The 21,026-nt window shown below is 33.9% G+C and overlaps 1 protein-coding gene across 1 annotated transcript in view; it reads right to left on the bottom strand.

Annotated features, from left to right (window-relative positions):
- Positions 1–16,309, bottom strand: part of LOC132561757 (BCL2/adenovirus E1B 19 kDa protein-interacting protein 3-like) — a 31,696-nt gene extending 15,387 nt beyond the window's left edge. Inside the window, exons 1-2 of the mRNA XM_060226458.1 lie at positions 16,206–16,309; positions 4,803–4,956 (exon numbers count right to left, since the gene is read on the bottom strand). Coding sequence (XP_060082441.1) covers positions 4,803–4,956; positions 16,206–16,248 — 197 coding nt within the window. The 5' untranslated portion in view covers positions 16,249–16,309. The remainder of the gene's footprint in view (positions 1–4,802; positions 4,957–16,205) is intronic.
- Between the last annotated feature and the right edge of the window lie 4,717 nt (positions 16,310–21,026).

Genomic DNA, 21,026 nt, shown 5'->3' with positions numbered 1-21,026 from the left:
CATCATATGATTGCAACACCTTTGATAAGTATTCCTTTCATTATCGCAGAATTTGCACTGCATGTTCAAGTAGTATCAGGGTCAGGTTACTTGTGTACTTGAATTCTTCACATTAACTCAGTAAGTAATAAATATTTTAAACACTTTAGGTTTAGTGCACACATTGTGCCTGGTATGAGCTGTATACAAATAAGGGTCAGCGGCTATATTGATCAGTTCAGGGTACTATACAAAAAGTATGGAGAACCAACCAGGTAATTTATTTATAAAGAAACAAATTGAATACATCTGACAACTGTACATGATACATGGACAATCTTTGGTTTTATGTTGTAAAAACTTTTACCTTCGGTCATGATCCAGATATCAAAAGATTGCAAAAACACCATGGTAACCAACTACCAAAGTTAAAACAAAAATGAAAATCTACAATTATATATCCCAACATAATTAAAATCAAGCTTTCAGCCAGACAACATCAAGAGATCCAAGAAGGATCTTGGTGCCCTACATTATTTGGTCTGTAACAATATTTTCTTGTTAAAATCAAAGAAGACTGCCTATCAGCCATTTTGTTTTTTTTATCAGTCCAAAAATCAAATGGACACAACTAGAGACAAAAGGGAACATATGATTTTTTAGAAACATCTATCCAGTCCTTTTCAAGATATGAGGGCCATGGCCCTTGATGGTCATCTGACAATCACTTCATTCATGTTTGATGTCATTGCCTCTCCCTGATAATGTTTCAGGCCATTTGCGTTGAAATCTACCATGCCATTAAGAAGGAGAAGCGATTTGAAGCAAATTATTTCCTAACATCCTCTTTTGCAGCCCTGCCCCTAAGTCCATAGGGGCTGAATCAACTTTCTGAATTTATGAAATGATTTCCCACTCTCAATAATGTTTTAGACAAAATTCAGTTGAAGTCCATTCAAGCCTTATGGAACAGTAGCGTTTGAAGCAAAATACCATCTAAATTCCCATTTTGGGGCCTTGCCCCCAACTACCTAGGGTTGATTCAACTTTCTGAATTTAAGAAATGATCCTTCACCCCCAATGATGTTTCAGACCAAATTTGGTTGAAATCCATCTAGGCATTAAGCAGACATAGTGTTTTGAAGCAAAAATTTACAGACATCAAACAGCAGATGGAACATGGTGCAGACGCAGGACAATGCATGATAGCATTAGATTATCTTGACCCTTTGGGTCACATGACCTAAAAACACACATCAGGTCAGTCAGTATTTTTTCAGGCTTAAGCTTAAATGCTCTATGTATATTTACATTATGAATGAGTGGTCAATCAAGATGAGATAACCTTGTCATTATGATGGTTTAAAGATTATTTTGTCTCCACTACAGTCTTTTGTCCACTAGCATTAAATATTGACCAAATACGATCAATGACCATCTGCCCTACCTACATACAGTAACACATACAGAGTTCAAGCTAATCACACTGACATACTAGAGCTAGTCAGTGGCTCAGCTTGACCAACACTGACATACTTGAGCTGGTCAGTAGCTCAGCTTGACCCTTGCCTCCGGACACTCATCAGATTTACCTATATACTATGTCTATTCCATATATACTAGCCAATTTAATCGAACGCAATACACCTACATCAATCCATGTACTCACATTAACACTGTGAGATATTCTCAGGTCTGTCTGGGAATAGTATCATATACATACACAGTCTGAAATGCTACTGATTTTCAGAAAATGTATGGATACATGAACAAGCAAATCTTGGGATAATATATGGATGTTGTGTAATGATACTTTATTTTCTAAGTTCTGTATATGTCAACACACCTAAAAATGTGAGGTGGGAGAGCCATCTAAATTATTTCAACATTAACTGCACACTTTATATCGTAAAGAAAAATTTTGAACATTGCAGAATCATAAATTCCTTTTAACTAATGACGATTTGTAGAATAATGATTTTAATTAAATTTTCGATATTTCAAAATGCATCAATATCAGTGACCGAAATATCACAATATATCAACACCCGTGCTATCAATAACTACATATTGTTTGCTTTGAGGAAGTAAACCTGATGTGATGTCCTGAAGCAGGTTTTCTATTGACTGCTGACTAACAATATATATAGCACCTTCTTGTGATGGAGGAGAATTACCGGTAAGTCAGAAACCAAAGGATCACGTCAAATGCCCTGAGAAACATCAGGTTGTGAGAATGCAAAAGAAACAGACTGTTCCAAGTGCAGATGTCACTGTCGAACAGCTACCAATCTGTCATTGTCTGGTGATAGGACTAACAAAAACTTAATTCTGGATGTTTTGTCAAGGAATTAGATTAGTCTGGAGAGGTACCTACTGTATGTACAATGATTCAATATAATTTGAAATTTGTAAACTTGAGTATTTCCATGACTGATCCAAAATCCTTTAAATTTACTTCTTAATGAAAAACTAATATCAAAAATATTCAATACCTATTCTAATAGGAGGTATTAGTTACAGGTATAGGATAACAGGAGGTATCATAAACAGCTATGGGATAAGAGGAGGTATTAGAAACAGCTATGGGATAAGAGGAGGTATTAGAAACAGCTATGGGATAACAGAAGGTATTAGAAACAGCTATGGGATAACAGAAGGTATTAGAAACAGCTATGGGATAACAGAAGGTATTAGAAACAACTATGGGATAACAGGAGGTATTAGAAACAGCTATGGGATAACAGAAGGTATTAGAAACAGCTATGGGATAACAGGAGGTATCAGAAACAGCTATGGGATAACAGGAGGTATTAGAAACAGGTGGATAATGAATATTACAATGAAACTCCCTTAATATCAGGTTCTATTTGTCAGGGGAAATTGTGATAATAAATGGAATGTGACATTTACATTTGACACATTTTTTCGGATGTCTAAAACAGGAAGTTTATTTTCAGATCTGCCAAACTGACTTATTTCTATCAGAAATTTTTTGAAGACAATTAATTTGATTTGCTTTTTTGATAAGAACCATGATTTTCCTTGACTTTTGTTTGTTTATTCTTTCAAATATCTACACTGCTATCATAATTATTGTGAACGATCGTGACATTTCATGTCATATTCAGTTTACACATGGTCATATTCGAATGCGACACTGCCATGTCATCAGCTGATGTTTTGTTGTATAACTTATTCATCCATAACTCTATAGGCTCCATTATGGTGTATCATTGCAAAGTTGGTATATATAAATTGTGTATCTCTGCAATTCTGATAAAATGTGTTCTGAAGATTGCAACTGATCCTTGCCAACAAAAATAGCCAACAGAATGTAAACTGTTCAACTTTGAAACACTACGTTTCATTGGCAGGTAAATTAGTGGTTATTTTTCATGGCCAATCAGATGTCATAAAAAACACGGCATATGGAAAACACAGTTTCATAACATTTTATTGTCACATTTCCAATGCTAATGGTAATTTAAGCAATAAATGATTTGAAAAAACATTAAAACATTGACATTTTCATACTATGACCAATTGGATTTCCAATCTTCATACCAGATACTTACTTAATTATCCTACTATTTCTATTACGTCCTGTACACTATCTTTCTAGTAACATCAGCTACTTACTGTAGTATTTCAGTATCATTCAATGTCAGGAAACATACTGGATTGTGTTTTCTTAAAAGACAGCTGGTGTTCACAGTTACCATTCAAATGTGTTAAGTGTATATGTAAAGTACTTGATTCCAAACTATTACTGGGTGTTGTTTTCCACAAATTGTTGCCATTCTTCTCTCACATAATATACTATAGAAATTCTGACAGGTACAAATCCATTGAGAGTTGATCAGTTGCCAATTTCTCTGATCAGTAAGGGTTTGAACAGTATACCAGTTTACAAACTACAGGAGTCTCATTTACTGAATGTACAGGGATTGTACTGCATAATGGTCTCCATTCCCTAGTTGAGGAATTTATACATTTAATTAGTAATATGTGAGGGTATACCAAATGTGAGTTATCTCCCCTTGGTGGTCTATCTAATTATCCTGTATGTGTGTAAATGATGTTACCTTCCCTGGCATACAAACCTTAAGAGTTGGTCAAGAGTTGCCCCAAGGCAGAGGATACTAAACAACAGGTAATCAAAAAGAGTATATATGCCAGGTGACTCAACTTCTCCTGGATTACAAAAATGGAATATGAGTTACCTTCCCCTGACAGAGGTACAGAGATAAATAGAATGTAAGTTACCTCCCCCTGACAGTGGTACAGAGATAAATAGAATATAAATTACCTTTACCTGGCAGAGGTACAGAGATAAATAGAATGTAAGTTACCTCCTCCTGATAGAGGTACAGAGATAAATAGAATGTAAGTTACCTCCCCCCTGACAGAGGTACACAGATAAATAGAATATAAGTTACCTTTACCTGACAGAGGTACAGAGATAAATAGAATGTGAGTTACCTCCCCCTGATAGAGGTACAGAGATAAAAAGAATGTAAGTTACCTCCCCCCTGACAGAGGTACACAGATAAATAGAATATAAGTTACCTTTACCTGACAGAGGTACAGAGATAAATAGAATGTGAGTTACCTCCCCCTGATAGAGGTACAGAGATAAAAAGAATGTAAGTTACCTCCCCCCTGACAGAGGTACACAGATAAATAGAATATAAGTTACCTTTACCTGGCAGAGGTACAGAGATAAATAGAATGTAAGTAACCTCCTCCTGAGAGAGATATATAGAAAGTAAGTTTCCTCCCCCTGACAGAAGTACACAGATAAATAGAATGTGAGTTACCTCCCCCTGGCAGAGGATTCTTTACTGTTGGCACGTGAGGGTGTGCGTGATTCCTTCTGAGCATCTATAAGTAGCTTTTCCAGATTTCCATTATATATAGACTGTGGCACCAGGGGATCCTGTGGGCCTGAGTTATTCAGCTCCACCCAGGAGTCTGAAATAGAAATTCAGACAATATGAAAATATACATGCATGTTTATCTCTACAAAGACATTGAATAAAGTCTTAGATATATCATATCATCCCTGCTGGTAGGATATGGGTGTGTGTAAATCATACTTAACATCCTTATATCTGAAGGGCTTACCATGCTCATCATCTCCAAGTAATTATATATAATACATGACATTCATTTTTTTACCTGTGTCTATATAATGTTTAATATATCATAAAATATGTTAACAGTCACACATAAAGCTGTTGTCTTTGGGCTTCTACACTGGTTGGAATTTTCTTTATTTTAATTTCTCTAATTTTCAACACTTTACCACCAAATTTAATTTCTTATATATTAATCACTGCAAAATTTAGTCTTCTACACTGTACTGCCCAATATATTTTTCTACACTATATCGCCCAATATAATTTTCTACACTGTACTGCCCAATATATTTTTCTACACTATATCGCCCAATATAATTTTCTACACTGTACCTCCCAATATATTTTTCTACACTATATCACCCAACATAATTTTCTACACTGTACTAAACAATATCATTTTCTACAATATATCGCCCAATTTAATTTTCTACACTGTACTGCCCAATATATTTTTCTACAATATATCGCCCAATATATTTTTCTACACAGTACTGCCCAAAATATTTTTCTACACTGTACTGCCCAATATCATTTTCTACACTATATCGCTCAATATAATTTTCTACACTGTACTGCCCAATATCATTTTCTACACTATATCGCTCAATATAATTTTCTACACTGTACTGCCCAATATCATTTTCTACACTATATCGCCCAATATCATTTTCTACACTATATCGCCCAATATAATTTTCTACACTGTACTGCCCAATATATTTTTATACAATATATCGCCCAATATATTTTTCTACACTGTACTGCCCAATATATTTTTCTACACTATATCGCCCAATATAATTTTCTACACTGTACTGCCCAATATATTTTTCTACAATATATCACCCAATATAATTTTCTACACTGTACTGCCCAATATATTTTTCTACAATATATCGACCAATATATTTTTCTACACAGTACTGCCCAATATATTTTTCTACACTATATCGCCCAATATCATTTTCTACACTATATCGCCAAATATCATTTTCTACACTGTACTGCCCAATATATTTTTCTACAATATTTCGCCCAATATAATTTTCTACACTCTACTGACCAATATCATTTTCTACACTATATCGCCAAATATCATTTTCTACACTGTACTGCCCAATATATTTTTCTACAATATTTCGCCCAATATAATTTTCTACACTCTACTGACCAATATCATTTTCTACACTATATCGCCCATTATCATTTTCTACACTGTACTGCCCAATATATTTTTCTACAATATTTCGCCCAATATCATATTCTACACTGTACTGCCCAATATAATTTTCTACATTGTACTGCCCAATATATTTTTTTACATAGTACTGCCTAATATCATTTCTTATCATTTGAATATACAACAGTAAAAAGGAGACAATATGACAGCCAATATGGTTTTGAGTCCTTTAGCTTCTCTCTGGTAGCAGTTACATTTTAGTGAAATATTATAACTGAAAGTAATGTATACATGTATTCGATTCCAAGCACAACTAAGTCCAAACTTGAGTGTGCATGTACTTAAATTTATTGCAGCTACTGTATATGCAATGTGTTAGCTATATAAAGGTTAACATATTTGACAGGTATAAATTGTAATAGTGGGCTTTAGCTATAGAATTTCTGATGCTAATTATCATAAATAATATCCAGCTTCTGAGAAAGTATAATATAGAAGATAAAGAATATGCTTTCATGTATAACTGTATTTTCCGGATTATAAGCCACTTCTTTTTTCCTGTCAGTTGGGCATGTGGCTTTTATACCGAAGCGACTTATAAGTGGACCAAAAAAACCAGGAACATGTGAAATTTGAGAGATCTCCATTCAGTACTTCTTAAGAAATAACAAAATCCAAGATGTCCATCCTGTGGCCATTTTGTTTTACTGATCAGTTCCAAAATCATTTTGGCACAACTAGGGACCAATGGGAGCCTACATATAAATTTAAAAAAAGATCCATCATGTACTTCTCAAGAAATAGCAATAACAATCTTTCAAAGTCAAAATCCAAGATGGCCACTTGTGAGACATTTTGTTTTGCTGATCAGTATCAAAATCAAACAGGCACAATTAGGGATCAAAGAAAGCATACACAAGAAATACGATTAAGTTCTATGTTGTGGTTCTCAGGAAATAACAATAAAACCCTTCCAAAGTTAAAATCTAAGATATCCATCTGTCGGCCATTTTCTTTTTATGAACAGACCCATAAATAAATGGGCACAACAAGGGACAAAGGGGAACCTATATCTTAAATTTGAGAAGGTCTATCAAACATCAGTGGTAACCATATCATAAGAAATAGCGAACAACTCTGTGAAAATCAGCTCTGCAGTTTATATACAGGTGCAGATTATAACCTGGAAAATTTATTAATCATCTATGTTTAAAGATTATGAATAATTAAGTATTTTTTTAACACTGTTTTCTTTATTAATTTATTTCTCAGTCTTAACGCCTGATATTACTGCCTTACTGTAACAGCGTTTTAGCAGATCTAGAAACACACCAATGCTGTAACTACATGGGGATTTTCAAATATCATATTAGTTCCATACATTGTAAAATATAAACTTTACTGCAAATGATTTGCAGTAAACCTGTGGGCTTTATATTCAACTAATCATGCAAAGAAGCCATTATCACTGATTAAACCCACATATTCCTATATGGTACAGCTTTAAGGTGATCAGGACTGCAGGTGTTAAAGATAACTGAAGTCAAATGGTGGTGTGTATTAATTAATATCATATAAGTTTGATGTATATTGGAGGTACAGGGGTTGAACTATATTCTAGTATTGGGTATCTTTATTTCATATGCTACAATTTGTAGCTTTTCCATCCTTTTTGTTACAACATACTTGCCAACATTTTAAAATCATAATGGGAGATATTTTATGTGTTCTTGCTTAAAGCAAGCATAAAATATGTCTGTACCCTCAAGTAAAGAAATGACACTTGTAATCTTTTGGATTGTTCATTCAAACAAAATCATTATGTCTTAAAATACAAGAATTATTCAGAAAATTCACTTGTTGAAAAAAACAGAATTAAATGTCTAAAATTGTGAATCTCCCTCCTCCTCAAGTGATTTTAGCAAGTATGCTACAAATACATACATTGTACATGCTATTGTTTGTTATATATACCTGTGTGTAAGTCTTAATTGAATGATTATAACATATTAATGTATCAATATAAAAATTGTTATATTAACTGGTTTAAGATTTGGAAGAATTCTGTTTCATTGTAAGCATTTCTGTTTTGTGGACCAATAGAGATATTATGTTATATTTACTGGTTTAAATACTGAACTTTTATAGATTTGAAAGAATTCTGTTTCATTATAAACATTGCTACTTTGTGGACCAATAGAGATATAACAACTTATGTATATACAAGCACTGTAACCAGTACATGTGTGATACATGATGACAGTTTTAATGTGATGCGGATGTTGGCCTTGACAGGAACAAGTGAACATGTACTTTCCAATCTATATCTGTTATAAAAATACAGTGCATGTCTGTGTATCTATATGTGACTCAGACAAGGTAATCAACTGGCAATGGTGATGCAAGAAGAGGCCCATAGGGCCAGTACCACTCATTTGTTTAAAAAAAACCCATGGGTGGGGTCAGTCAGCAGAATTTATATAAAATTTAAGGCTAATCATATGGTAAGATAATTGTATTTATATAGGAATGCTCTAAGCAAGCCAATGATTCACAAAAATTAATTTCAAGACAACGAATGACTTTTCCCTTGCTTTACCATTGAAGGGACTGAAAAATCGCTGCAACTCAACCGAAATTTTGACTCCATGAAATTTCAGTCATCCGAACTAACGTTACAAAGATAAAGAAGGAAAACAATCGGGACTTGAAAATTATTTTGACTCAAACAGAATTTTGACTCAAGCGATTTTAAGACAATGAGTTTCAACTGTATAATAAACAAGTCCAAAACATTAATATCCCATGAACAGCAAAATTATCAAAATATATATATATAGTTATATATAGTAGGGTTGGATTCCAGGGTCAGTTCTGGTATTGACATATAAATACATGGTATCAAGCTGAAACAGACTATTTTATCTGTCTTCCTAATTTCCATTGTACAATCTAAACGTAGTATTCTTAGCATTCATGTATCATGCACTCCGTATGAACTTAAAAAGGTGCAGCCTTAAGCACACTAGACAATGACCCAGTATATATATATAGAGCTAACAAACATTCCTGGAATGTTCCAGCCTTCTATATGAATATTTCCTATTTATGGTTTGTATAATGTCCACCTTATGTTTATACAATACATATAGCTAAATTTGACCTAAGAACCACAGCTTTCATATATATCACATCTTCCATAAATTCATTAGACATGTTACATAATACTCTGAAAGTGGAAACATCACATCCTTTGTTGGAACAGAGAAAATTGGGCCTCAACATCAGTGAAGATTGATCATGGACCTTTGTTGGAGCAGAGAAAATAATAAAATGTACAAGAACTTTTATCTACCATACTGGGCCTCAACATCAGTGAAGATTGATCCTGGATCACCAAGAACTAAATTCACTGTAATTTATGTATTGTAACTGATAATTAATCTTCTCTGTCATGCATGACCTAAATAGCTTTACTTAAATTGTAGTCTGTCATTGTATCTTCATCACATGAAAATATTGAAGACATTAATTACTAATTACAGCTGTTAGATCTTTTACACGACATTTATAACAGTATCTATAATTTGCAGTAAAGCTATGGCTAATTTTTAAACAGCTGCTATATTGTCAAATTTACACAACAGCATATGTTATACCTGTTGGTAATTTGACCTGCATTCCAAAGCATTTAGCTGCATCCTTGAACAATATAATGTCACACAGAAAAGAAATGTAATACAGCCAGTTTAACCTTGACTCAATGTAGACACATCTTATATAAATATCTGTGTTAATTATACAATCCGACTGTACCCTAATGAAGTCTAGATGTATCTTAAAAATTGGAAAAATTGTCATCTCATGCAAGTTTTAATATAATCATCATTGTTTCTGCACAAAGAAGCTCGCCAAGAATTAAAAATAAACAAGATGATACAAAGCGTGACATTATCCCCAATGCTCTGCTAAAGAAAGACACAAAATATATATATATATAGATATGTTAATATTATAACAAGTTCAATTTCTATCTGTTATCTTTAATTGTCCCAAACAAAGTATTGAAATGGAGAACTTCTACTTCAGTACTAGCTTAATGCCTGTACAGAGTTTTGAATACTGGGAAATTGTCTTGAGCTGTAATAGAAGATAAATATTGTTTTTATCTCCCTTCTTTTTATCTGTCTTAAGCATGATACAGGGTGTAACATAAATCTGGCCGTTCGACTCTGTGACTTTCAAAATGGATCAATGTCACTAACATTTGCATACCATTCACCCAATTAGGCTATGTTGCCATATAGAGTATTGCATGTATCATAACTATAAACCTTTTTGTTATAATAATAATAACAGAGAATTTTGGAATAGTTGAGTCCAGGGCTTATGCTTTTCCTGTGGGACTCGCTCAAACTACAATTTAAGAATTGGTGTTCAACAAAAAATACCACAATATTGAAAAATATTTTGAAGTCATTAAAAGATTTTAACATGTCTGATCCTTGACATTAAAAGTGCTTAGTCAAAAAGGTCATTCATTTGAACAAACTAAAAAGCTCTTCACCCTAGCATGCTCCATGAAAAATATTGTAAAACAGGTAATTGTGATTATATTGAGAAGTTTTTATTCCGAAAAAGTTTACACAATTGACCATGTGATCTTGAATGTGGTCCAGATTATTCTTTTGAAAACAAGAATGCTGTGTATGCTGACTTAATTTCAGGTTTATAGTTGTCGAGTTAGTTGAGAAATTGTTGTTTAAAGATTTTCACACATTTGACACCTATGACTTTGAAAGAGTGCTTGAAATTAGAATTGCTATATGGATTTGACATAAATCAACAGGTTGGCCTGATTTCAATATGGTATATGACAAGGTATATACTAAAGGCGTCCTGCTAGTGTTTCCAGATTATGACCTTTCAGTGTGATAACACTATAAAGTTGCCATTCTATGGCCATATAATTGACAGACTTTATCTTCATTTGCATGCCCATCACAAACAAACTAAACTGCACTTTGTAGCCAAAGCTACATTGTCAAGGTGTTAACATGTTAATTATCCACATGATGTACATTCTGGCTATGGCATGACCAGTAATTATATAGCAGTTTTGTAATTATTTGTGAGCTGGACTCCAAGGCCAATTCTTGAAGTTCTATATATCCTTTTATACTTTTCAGAAAGTTTGGTTTTGATAAATTCTGAGTTATAACGACTTTTGGGAATAAGCCCATCTGCACACGACAAAATTGCATTCTCATTTTTTTTTTAACAGAATGGACAATATACCCAATAAGATGGTATCTATTCATGTTTAGCCACCAAATAAATATCATACTATTACATTGATCTAGTAAAAAGCTTTTTGATTCTTTGGACTAGTAGGTGATGTATTATCAGTAAATATAATGGTTTACAACTACAGACTGATTAAATAACACTACTTAATAATACTCGTCAAGATTCAAGATGCACCATATACAATGGTTGTTGTGAATAATGAACTGAACCTAAAAAAATGATAACCTGAGACTACCTGAGAAAAAGTTCATTTACATACAAAGTACAGCTATAAAACTCAATCATCCTGTTCACAAACACAGGTCAAAAGTTCAATCCCACACAGGTATGACAATAAAATATTACAGGTATATCAGTCATTTCTACATTTCACTTATAATTGGTTTGTTACAATGTTTTGCTATTTATTGATATCTCTCCCATGCCCTTCCTTAAAGCATTGATTCCTATCTAGCCCTCTCCTCCAATAAGTAATTGATATCTACATTTGTATATGGTTTTGTGATTTTATGCTTGTGCTGTTGTATAATTTCCCATTTCTGTTTTGCTCTGTTTTATACTTACACTATATTAGTACTGTCAGATGATTTGAAAATAAATACACACTGTATTGCATGTTATCTGTCGTCAGCCTGCCCTTATGTGACCCCAGCTGTTGAAAGGAAATCAAACACCATGAAAACAATACCTGTCAAAGTTTTATGATAATTTTTATGAAAACAATGCTATTTGAGTCATGATCACATCTTATACATTTTTGACGTTTGCGTGTAGGAGGGACGTCTCAAGAAGAACACTGATGTTCATTGATGAAACAATGCCTTAAGCAATATGAAGAGTCACAGAGACAGAAAACCTATAACCAACCAACAATCAAACGTGCTATGGGTAATGCTCATACTGAGGTGACTATACCATCATGGCTACATCACCTAATAAAACTGAGTGATGAAAAGTTTTAATCAGCATTTCTCTCTATAGTGAAGCTCAACTACTGTAACAAAGTGTCCATAACACTTTAACAGCTTAATGGTAGCTTGTGTGTCATTTAAATAGGAAAGTTTCAGACACATAGCTACATATGTATGTCACATGATGGCAAAGAGCCAGACAAGATTGTATTCTTCACTGTAACCAAAACAAATATATAACCAGGGTCCATGACCTCAGTTTCATAATAAAACATGACAGTGATCACATGGAATTCATCAACTAAGAGTTACTGTTTTTATAATCATTCCCTGAGACCTAGTTATAACTTGGCACTTTGCTTGCATGTCAAATATTCAGGCTTACTCATCAATTTCCTTATAAAATTCAAATACATGCTGTTGGTGTAAAACCTAAATATATATATATAGAAGCCACAAAGTAAGGCATTATCCCTCGCACCATGCTGTTGGAATAAAACCCAAATGTATATATGTATATATATAGGAGCCACAAAGTGTGGCATTATCCCCCGCACCATGCTGTTGGTGTAAAACCCAAATATATATATATATATATATATATAGGAGCCACAAAGTGTGGCATTATCCCCCGCACCATGCTGTTGGTGTAAAACCCAAATATATATATACTAGTATAACAATTTGTGATGTCATTCAATCATGTACCGCTACTATCACCTGAAGATCTAACACAGTAAAATGACCAGTACAAAATGTAACATCTTCTTTTGTCAATTATCAATTACATTTTTTTTGCATCATTTTATACATGTATATATATTTATCTTATTTACCAACCTTACAGTAAGTGTTTATATTCTGATGTAGATCCTGTGTGTTTGAGTGCTTATATTTGAATAGAGCTTGGTATTGTCCATGAACAAGTTTATGCAACACCCAATAAGCTCAGGAGTATTACAAGAAGTCACAAGAATTAAAAAAAAATTGATAGTAGCAGAAAAATATAAATAGTAAAATTTCCTCAATAAAAAAAAGGCACAACTAGGGCATGAACCCAATATATACAGTTGAGTGGAATGCTTTCGAAGTTGTAACCTGGAAAGGAAAGTTAACACAATTTTGTGTTTTTTGACAATGTTTCCATGGTAACACAAAAGATTTTAACAATGAAATGTTGCCAATAGAAAATGACACCACTAGGGTACTAATATATGGAAAAATGTTTGAAGAGTTGAGTGGAACAATTTTTAAGTTGTAGTCTGGAAAGGAAAGTAAACACTAATTTTGTGATTTTTGACTATGTGTCCATGGTAACAGAAAAGATATCAAAATGAAATGTCGTCAGTAGCAAAAGGCACAAATAGGGCACTAACAAAATATATTCAGAAAGATTTGTTGATTTGAATGGGATGGTTTTGAAGCTGAAGCCTGGAAAGGCAAGTAAACACTAATTTTGTGAGTTTTGACTATGTTTCCATGGTAACACAAAAAAAATATTAAAAAAAATGAAATGTCATCAACAGCAACTAGGGTACTAACAAATTACATACAGAAAGTTCTACACTACATACATACATTCCATGTATTCTGTTGTGATTTGCAGTCAAATAGAAATGTGATACATTACAAAACTTAAGCTTACATGCTGGTAGACACCATCAACAAGATATAAACATACACAGCTGTGTAAAGGTGTGTAGCATGTGTACACCAAAACATTTCTATTCCATTTTATGTACCACAATAAATGGGTAACTGTCATCCAAACATATCACATTTATTGATAAAATTATCAACTCTTGTATAGACAATCATTTATACAATAAGTGGTATATACCGTTTAAAAGTTTTGATTATCCAACACAGTGAACATCGCCTGGATGGGCCTGCCGCCTTCCACACACCATTTTATGATTTGAAACAAATAATAATATCCATATATATATGAATATGCACTAATGGTCAGATATTTGATTCCTGGATTCATGAGGGGACTCACCAAAATTTTGGAAATGGTTTTCTGGACTCACTTGAAAAAATAATACAAGATTTGTTGAATTGTTACTTTTGCCTATCAATTAACAGCATTTACGCACAGGTGATATCGTAATATACTCACTAATATTAGAAAGAGCCAATGACATATTAGCGGGTTGCAAGTTCCATTACTCTTCAGCTGGATACTTGGGAGTGTGCAGGGTGATTGAGCACCAGGCAATATCATGTCAGAAATTTCATTAGCATCAGAGTAGGTACATTAATTTCTTTAGTACTGTCTACTAGTTTCGCTCTTTCCGGGCTTCATCAGGATGACAAATACAAATTATTTGTGACCTACAATACCTGAAATACAGTACCCTATTCCATAAATAGTGGACATAGTATTGTGACATGTCATGTTTGCAATGAGACATCACAAATAAATCTGTATTTAATTACCACACAGAATAATGTAGTAACAGGTAACCATGGTGATTTATATTGTTAACTGATGTTAAAAGTCTAAGTCTCAATTTCATTCACTGGAGTCTAACATGAAGATATTCATATTTATTGGGAGGTTTGTAATTAATTTTGTCAATTAGTGAATGATATCGCTTATTTTTTCATTCTTGGGAAAAATATTTTATTACCAATTAGAAAGGAATAATCAGAGCAATATAAGACAACTTAAGGGGGCCTAATTTTCCACCCCAGCAAGTCCTCAAAAAAACTGTGGTTTTCATGTGTTGACAATTTTTGTATTTGATGGTGTTGCTGTTGTTATTCCTTGACATTTACGCTTTATTCCCTTGGCTTCTTCATTTTTATGCGATATGTTATTTTCTGCTTTCACACACTTTTATCATGCCTGTGGAGATAAAAATGTCTATGAATGTTCTTACAGGACAAAAGACAAAGTTTGCTCCAGGACACTGATAAGAAAATGTCAACTTTTGATTAACTTGCTTCAGTACTCACTGGTAGGCACGTACATTGAGCGCACGTGCTGATATTCAGGTACATGTAAATGTGAATTCAACTTTACAGTCGCTATATATATACATGTAAGCCAAATGTAGAGCTGTATAGGGTGTAAACACATGAGTCATTCGTGCTGATGCCGAATACAAAGTGTCACACAAGACATTTGAAATCCATCTTTACACACACAAAAACAACAACAAAAACCGATGACATAAAATATAAAAAGGAAAAATAAAATCAACATTTACCATGTAGTCTGGTTTTTAAAATCAATCAAAAAATATATTTATATTTTTTTAAATGGTGAATATTGATGAATTGGTGTTGTTCTTGGGGAACGGAACTACATCGGCGGCTGAATAATGTAAACACCTTTAGTTGGTCTTCCATACATGATACACATCGAAAACATCTGACGCTGAAAATATGTAACGACTGTAGACTGTTTAGCTAATATTAAACCATCAGACTACTCATAAAACATGTCACTTTTCAACAGACGACTTTTGATCATGAGGTGAATACGAGTCATTGCAGAACTTGGAATATTGATTTATACATCATGAAGCATATATGAAAGCAACGTCAAAACAATGAAAGCAGTCATGACCGACTTTCGATGGCAATTATTACTCCTAATCTCGCACCTGCACTTCCTACAAATTAACGAGAATTATTCTTATGTGAAGTTAAGAATGAAGTTCATACCGTGAAGGTCCTCTGACGCATCAGCTCGATGTGTTGAAGCCATCAATTAATGTTCTCTGTCTGCTTAAGAGATTTGGCGCAGTTATTTCTCGGCTGTCACGATACTTTGTTGATATTTTGCTTATTTACCTGCTACGTCATCAAATGTTGGTCACATGCTCAGCCGTAGCGCCATCATGTCAATATTAATAGAAGGGCGACTACTCGGGTTTGAACTGCAGCAGTCCATTAAGAATAAAAGCTGGGGCTGTTTTAACAGTTTTATTGGCTTTTAGCCTTCGGAGAAACAACACAAACAGTTTTAAATATATCATAATACAACAGTGAGTGATCACAGTGATATAGATGCACTATGGCGGATGAAAACAAGAGTTACATTGACATTTGATCTAAACTTAGAATCAACACTAACAATTTTGATAGATTTTTTTTTCTAATTTTCAACAGAGAGGAGATTATGTAGTTTGAACATGCAATTCGTCTTCAATACTTTTTGAGATATTATTTCATTTCTTGCTGTCACTTTCATAACTATCCCTTTCTATACAAAGATGATGTAAAGATAACCTAAATTTTGCAATTAGTGAAATATATGACAGTGGTCAATATTTCAAAGTACTGAAGGCAATTGAACGTCTGGTATAAAACTAAACAAAAACATGAGAGTTTCAAAATTAATATTTAAAGTTTGTAGAAAGGGACCAAAACCTAGAGACATTTGAATCAGATACAAATAACATGCCTGTGGGGTAGGTGTGTGTGTGTGTGAGAGAGAGAGAGAGAGAGAGAGAGAGAGAGAGAGAGAGAGAGAGAGAGAGAGAGAGAGAGAGAGAGAGAGTTAAATAACTATTAGATTATTTTTGCAAAAATACATATTATTATCTTCGCTTAATATCGGATCTCCATATATGGGTAAATGTAAAGTTAAAACATCACGGAATTATGTAAATGACGTATGCTTCATTTACGTAAACCTCATACCTTAAAGCATTCTTTATATATCATTTCTGTCTTACTGATAATTGATTTAAATGATTTGAGAGTAGGAGAGTTCCTATACAAATATATAATTTCACATTTTTTTTAGACGACGGGGGAAAAAATTCAACATTCAAAGGAGATACAATGAATTTTTTAAACTTTATTTTTATTTATTTATTTATTTATTTTTTTTTTTTTTGTAAAATATAATTGATATATGTTAACATTTCATTTTACATAGCAAACAATCATCGAATTAATTATTTAATATTCAAACGCTCCCGTTTGAAACAAAAAAGAAAAATACCTACCTTGTGACTTCCCTTCAATTAAAAAATTTTAAAAAAACATGTCCACAGGAACATTCGATCCCACAAGCTTTGGAACAGAGATCTTACCTCTGTGCTACCGTCACGTTATTGATTCCAAACACATTAATTGTAGAGTTTAAAATGTCAATGTTTCTTCCATAAAAGATAATCGATCGCTGTATGTCTTACACTTAGCATTTGTGCTAATACAATTTATATCAGTTTGGTTGGAGTTTAGATCAGTTTGGTTGGAGTTAAGATCAGATTGGTTGAAGTTTAGATAAGTTTGGTTGGAGATTAGATCAGTTTGGTTGGGGTTTAGACCAGTTTGTTTGGAGTTTAGATCAGTTTGGTTGGGGTTTAGACCAGTTTGGCTGAAGTTTAGATCAGTTTGGTTGGAGTTTAGAACATCTCGTATTTTATCTACTGACCACAATTCCACTTGTAAACTGTATGTTTCACATTCACCACTAGACCTGCCGTCCTGTATATAAATTTGTTCACAGTGAACAGCAAAATAAATAGAACCATGATCAGACCATGTGTTAAAATCACAGACTTTATTTCAAGCATTTAGGTTCTTGTATCATCGACAACGGTCTTGTCGAAAAAACGTGTTTTGATCTTGTAAACAGAAGGGAAATCTTAGACGACCAGTAATATCATCTATTTTCTGCCGTTACGTACCGTTTTAAGTCCCATCCGCCGGTATGTAGTTAGTAGATAGTGGTTAGATCGGTGTAGGTGTAATTATAATTGACTCTTTTTTTGTTGTTGTCCCGTCTTCAAACCTTTCCTATCCTATTGACCAAGCTACTTTATCACTTTACTAATGTCTATTACTTTCTGTGATTCCACTCCATTCCTTCTGCATACGTCTGTTCACTATACCGACTTTTATAAATATGTATGTGATTTGTGAGAATGGGCTGATTTAGAAGTGTTATGACGGGTTTCAGTAAGATAAGTTATGTAACAAAATGAGTAAAAAATGGGTTTAATGGTAATTTTGGAATGGTGTTTATCGTAGAGAGCAGCATCTTAGTTTAAAGTACATCAGGTCAAAAGTCAGTTAATCCCGTGAGTGATAGATAGTGATGCACGCCTCATAACGGGCGGGGTGTGTACCCAAGTGGTGAAGCACCGTGGCAGAATATCGCCAGTATGATTGATCAGGACAGATAGATGCTCTCTTGTATGCCTCGCGCTGGCGAACACATTTGTAAGTAAACAAGATAAGAAACAATGTATAAGGTAGATCAAAGATAGGAAGTTGATAACGGGTACTCCTAGTCGCACGTGCCTTCATAATTAGATGCTCCGGGGGCTGGGTTATTATTGTCCAATTGGGACTAGGCTTAAATTAAGTATTTGGGTATTATTTATACAAAGATAATAGCCAGCAGAAGTGTAGTCGAGTCTGGGATCGAGTAGCTAGAGAGAGTTGGGAGTCGGACGTGGAGACGGGCAGGGTCCCGTAGGGGACCTGCTCCGCGATGGAGCGGGTCCTGGCCAAGTTGGCCCATGAACATTTGTATGGAACTCTTTGATATGGACGGGCAGGTTTTTAGTTTTTGTCTGCCTTACACAGGTGGTTAGTTTTGGTGCCACGACATGATGCTGTATGTTGATTAGGAACTATCTTTTGTAATGGATACTAACGCGAAGTACTAACTATGGAAAACCACTATACGATGAAATAAACGTTTCGGTCAACCCAAGTAAACACTGTGTTTAGTCATTGTGTTACAGTTACGTTGAAGTAGAAAGTGTTATAGGCTAAGATTACATATACATGTTTTGGATTTTCATTCTTTTGAAGTCAGCAGTGAGATTTTTTCCTTTCTGATCTATTGTAATATAGAAAAATTATGATCTACTGTCTCTTCTGTTTTACAATGCATACAGTCTGTTGAGATATCTTTGACCGATATACCGACATTATGTTTTATTTTCGTGGTTCCTAATTTTCGTCTTGTGATGATTGTATCCGTTAATTTATTTCGTCCTAAAGTTTTTTGTTTAATATCCGGCTTATCTATAATTTGCCTTAAGTCGTTTGATCTTTCCGAATTTGTCCATGTTTCTGACCATCTATTACTGATTGGGGATTGATAATAGAACATATTTCTGTCTTGGATAGTTTCATCTTACATACTTTTGTATTTTTCTGAATAACGTTTTTGGCTAGATCATTTCCAGGTATATTGACAAGTGATGGTACCCTTTTTCTAGTCTGTATTAATTGTGAGGAAGACTATCTGTAAGATTTACTGCTCTTTTTGTGGACTTTTTGACGTTAATAAGTCTAAGTGCTAATTCTATAACAATGATTTCACTGGTATAAACGGAGCACTGATCGGTCAGTCTGAGTGATAATGTGATGGGGTTTTCCCCGGAATAAATACCTGTATTCTATTTGTGGAATTTTTGACTTGTCAGTATAACATTTTCTATGATTATTTATATTTCTCGTCAGTTATTGATAATGTTATTGCCCTAGTTTCTGTTGGATTTTCCTTTTTGCTGGTTTTGTCTAATATTTCTGTACAAATATCGGGAGAGTCAAACTTTCAGGCCTGAGTTGGAATTGGAAAAACAATCTTCAAATTTAATTTTGTCTAAATTGTGTTCAACGAGAAGTTTGGTTTGTTACAAAGTTTTAAGGCGATATAGCATGCTGTTTTAGTTTGTCTCTGTTTTTTGTGTCTTTGACTTGTGAAACGATTTTATTTGGCGGGAAATCAGATCTTAGTGTTTGTGTTCTGGCCCAATATTGAAGTATAATCTGTGTCCGCCTTAATTTTAATGGCAGTTCACCGGATTCATCTTAAATGTTTATTGATGTGTTTTTTAATGTCTAATGCTATTTTATCTCTTCTCTCGAAGATCATACCTTAGTATCCCGTTTCTTTCACAAATTGAATTTCTTTCCGAATAAACGTCATGAAGAACGCTACTTATGGTTACGTTCAACACGGTTGAATGACCGCTGCTGCCCAATAGTGCATCCCGGTTAGAATGTCTGACCCTTACGTTTGGATTTTCTGTCCAAAATTTTGTACAAATACACACTATATGAACGCACATCTTTTCAGAGAAATGTCGTCTATAGCATTGAGTGTATGTATTTAACATGTTCTGCTGTTTTCGTGTGATAGATGCAAGTGAAAATGGCTAAAAAGTACAAATAAAATAAAAACAACTGAAGACTGGTTTACAGTCTGTCTCATTACTAGTACAACTGCGCCGTTAGGCAATAATTTGGTAACTCGTGTTACATGTACGCTGTCATAGGTAACTCGTGTTACATGTAGGCTGCTATAGGTATCTCATGTTACATGTAGGCTGTTATAAGTAACTCATGTTACATGTAGGCTGTCATAGGTAACTCGTGTTACATGCAGGCTGTTATAGGCAACTCATGTTACATGTAGGCTGTTAAAGGTAACTCGTGTTACATGTAGTCTGTCATAGATAACTCATGTTACATGTAGGCTGTCATAGGTAACTCGTGTTACATGTAGGA

The sequence above is a fragment of the Ylistrum balloti genome, unplaced genomic scaffold (genome assembly GCF_031769215.1).
Source record: "Ylistrum balloti isolate Yb309-2 unplaced genomic scaffold, AGI_CSIRO_Ybal_v1 Utg371274, whole genome shotgun sequence".
NCBI classification, from domain to species: Eukaryota; Metazoa; Mollusca; class Bivalvia; order Pectinida; family Pectinidae; genus Ylistrum; species Ylistrum balloti.
Note: the sequence above shows the minus strand (reverse complement) of the source record. Positions and strands in the feature narration are given on the sequence as shown.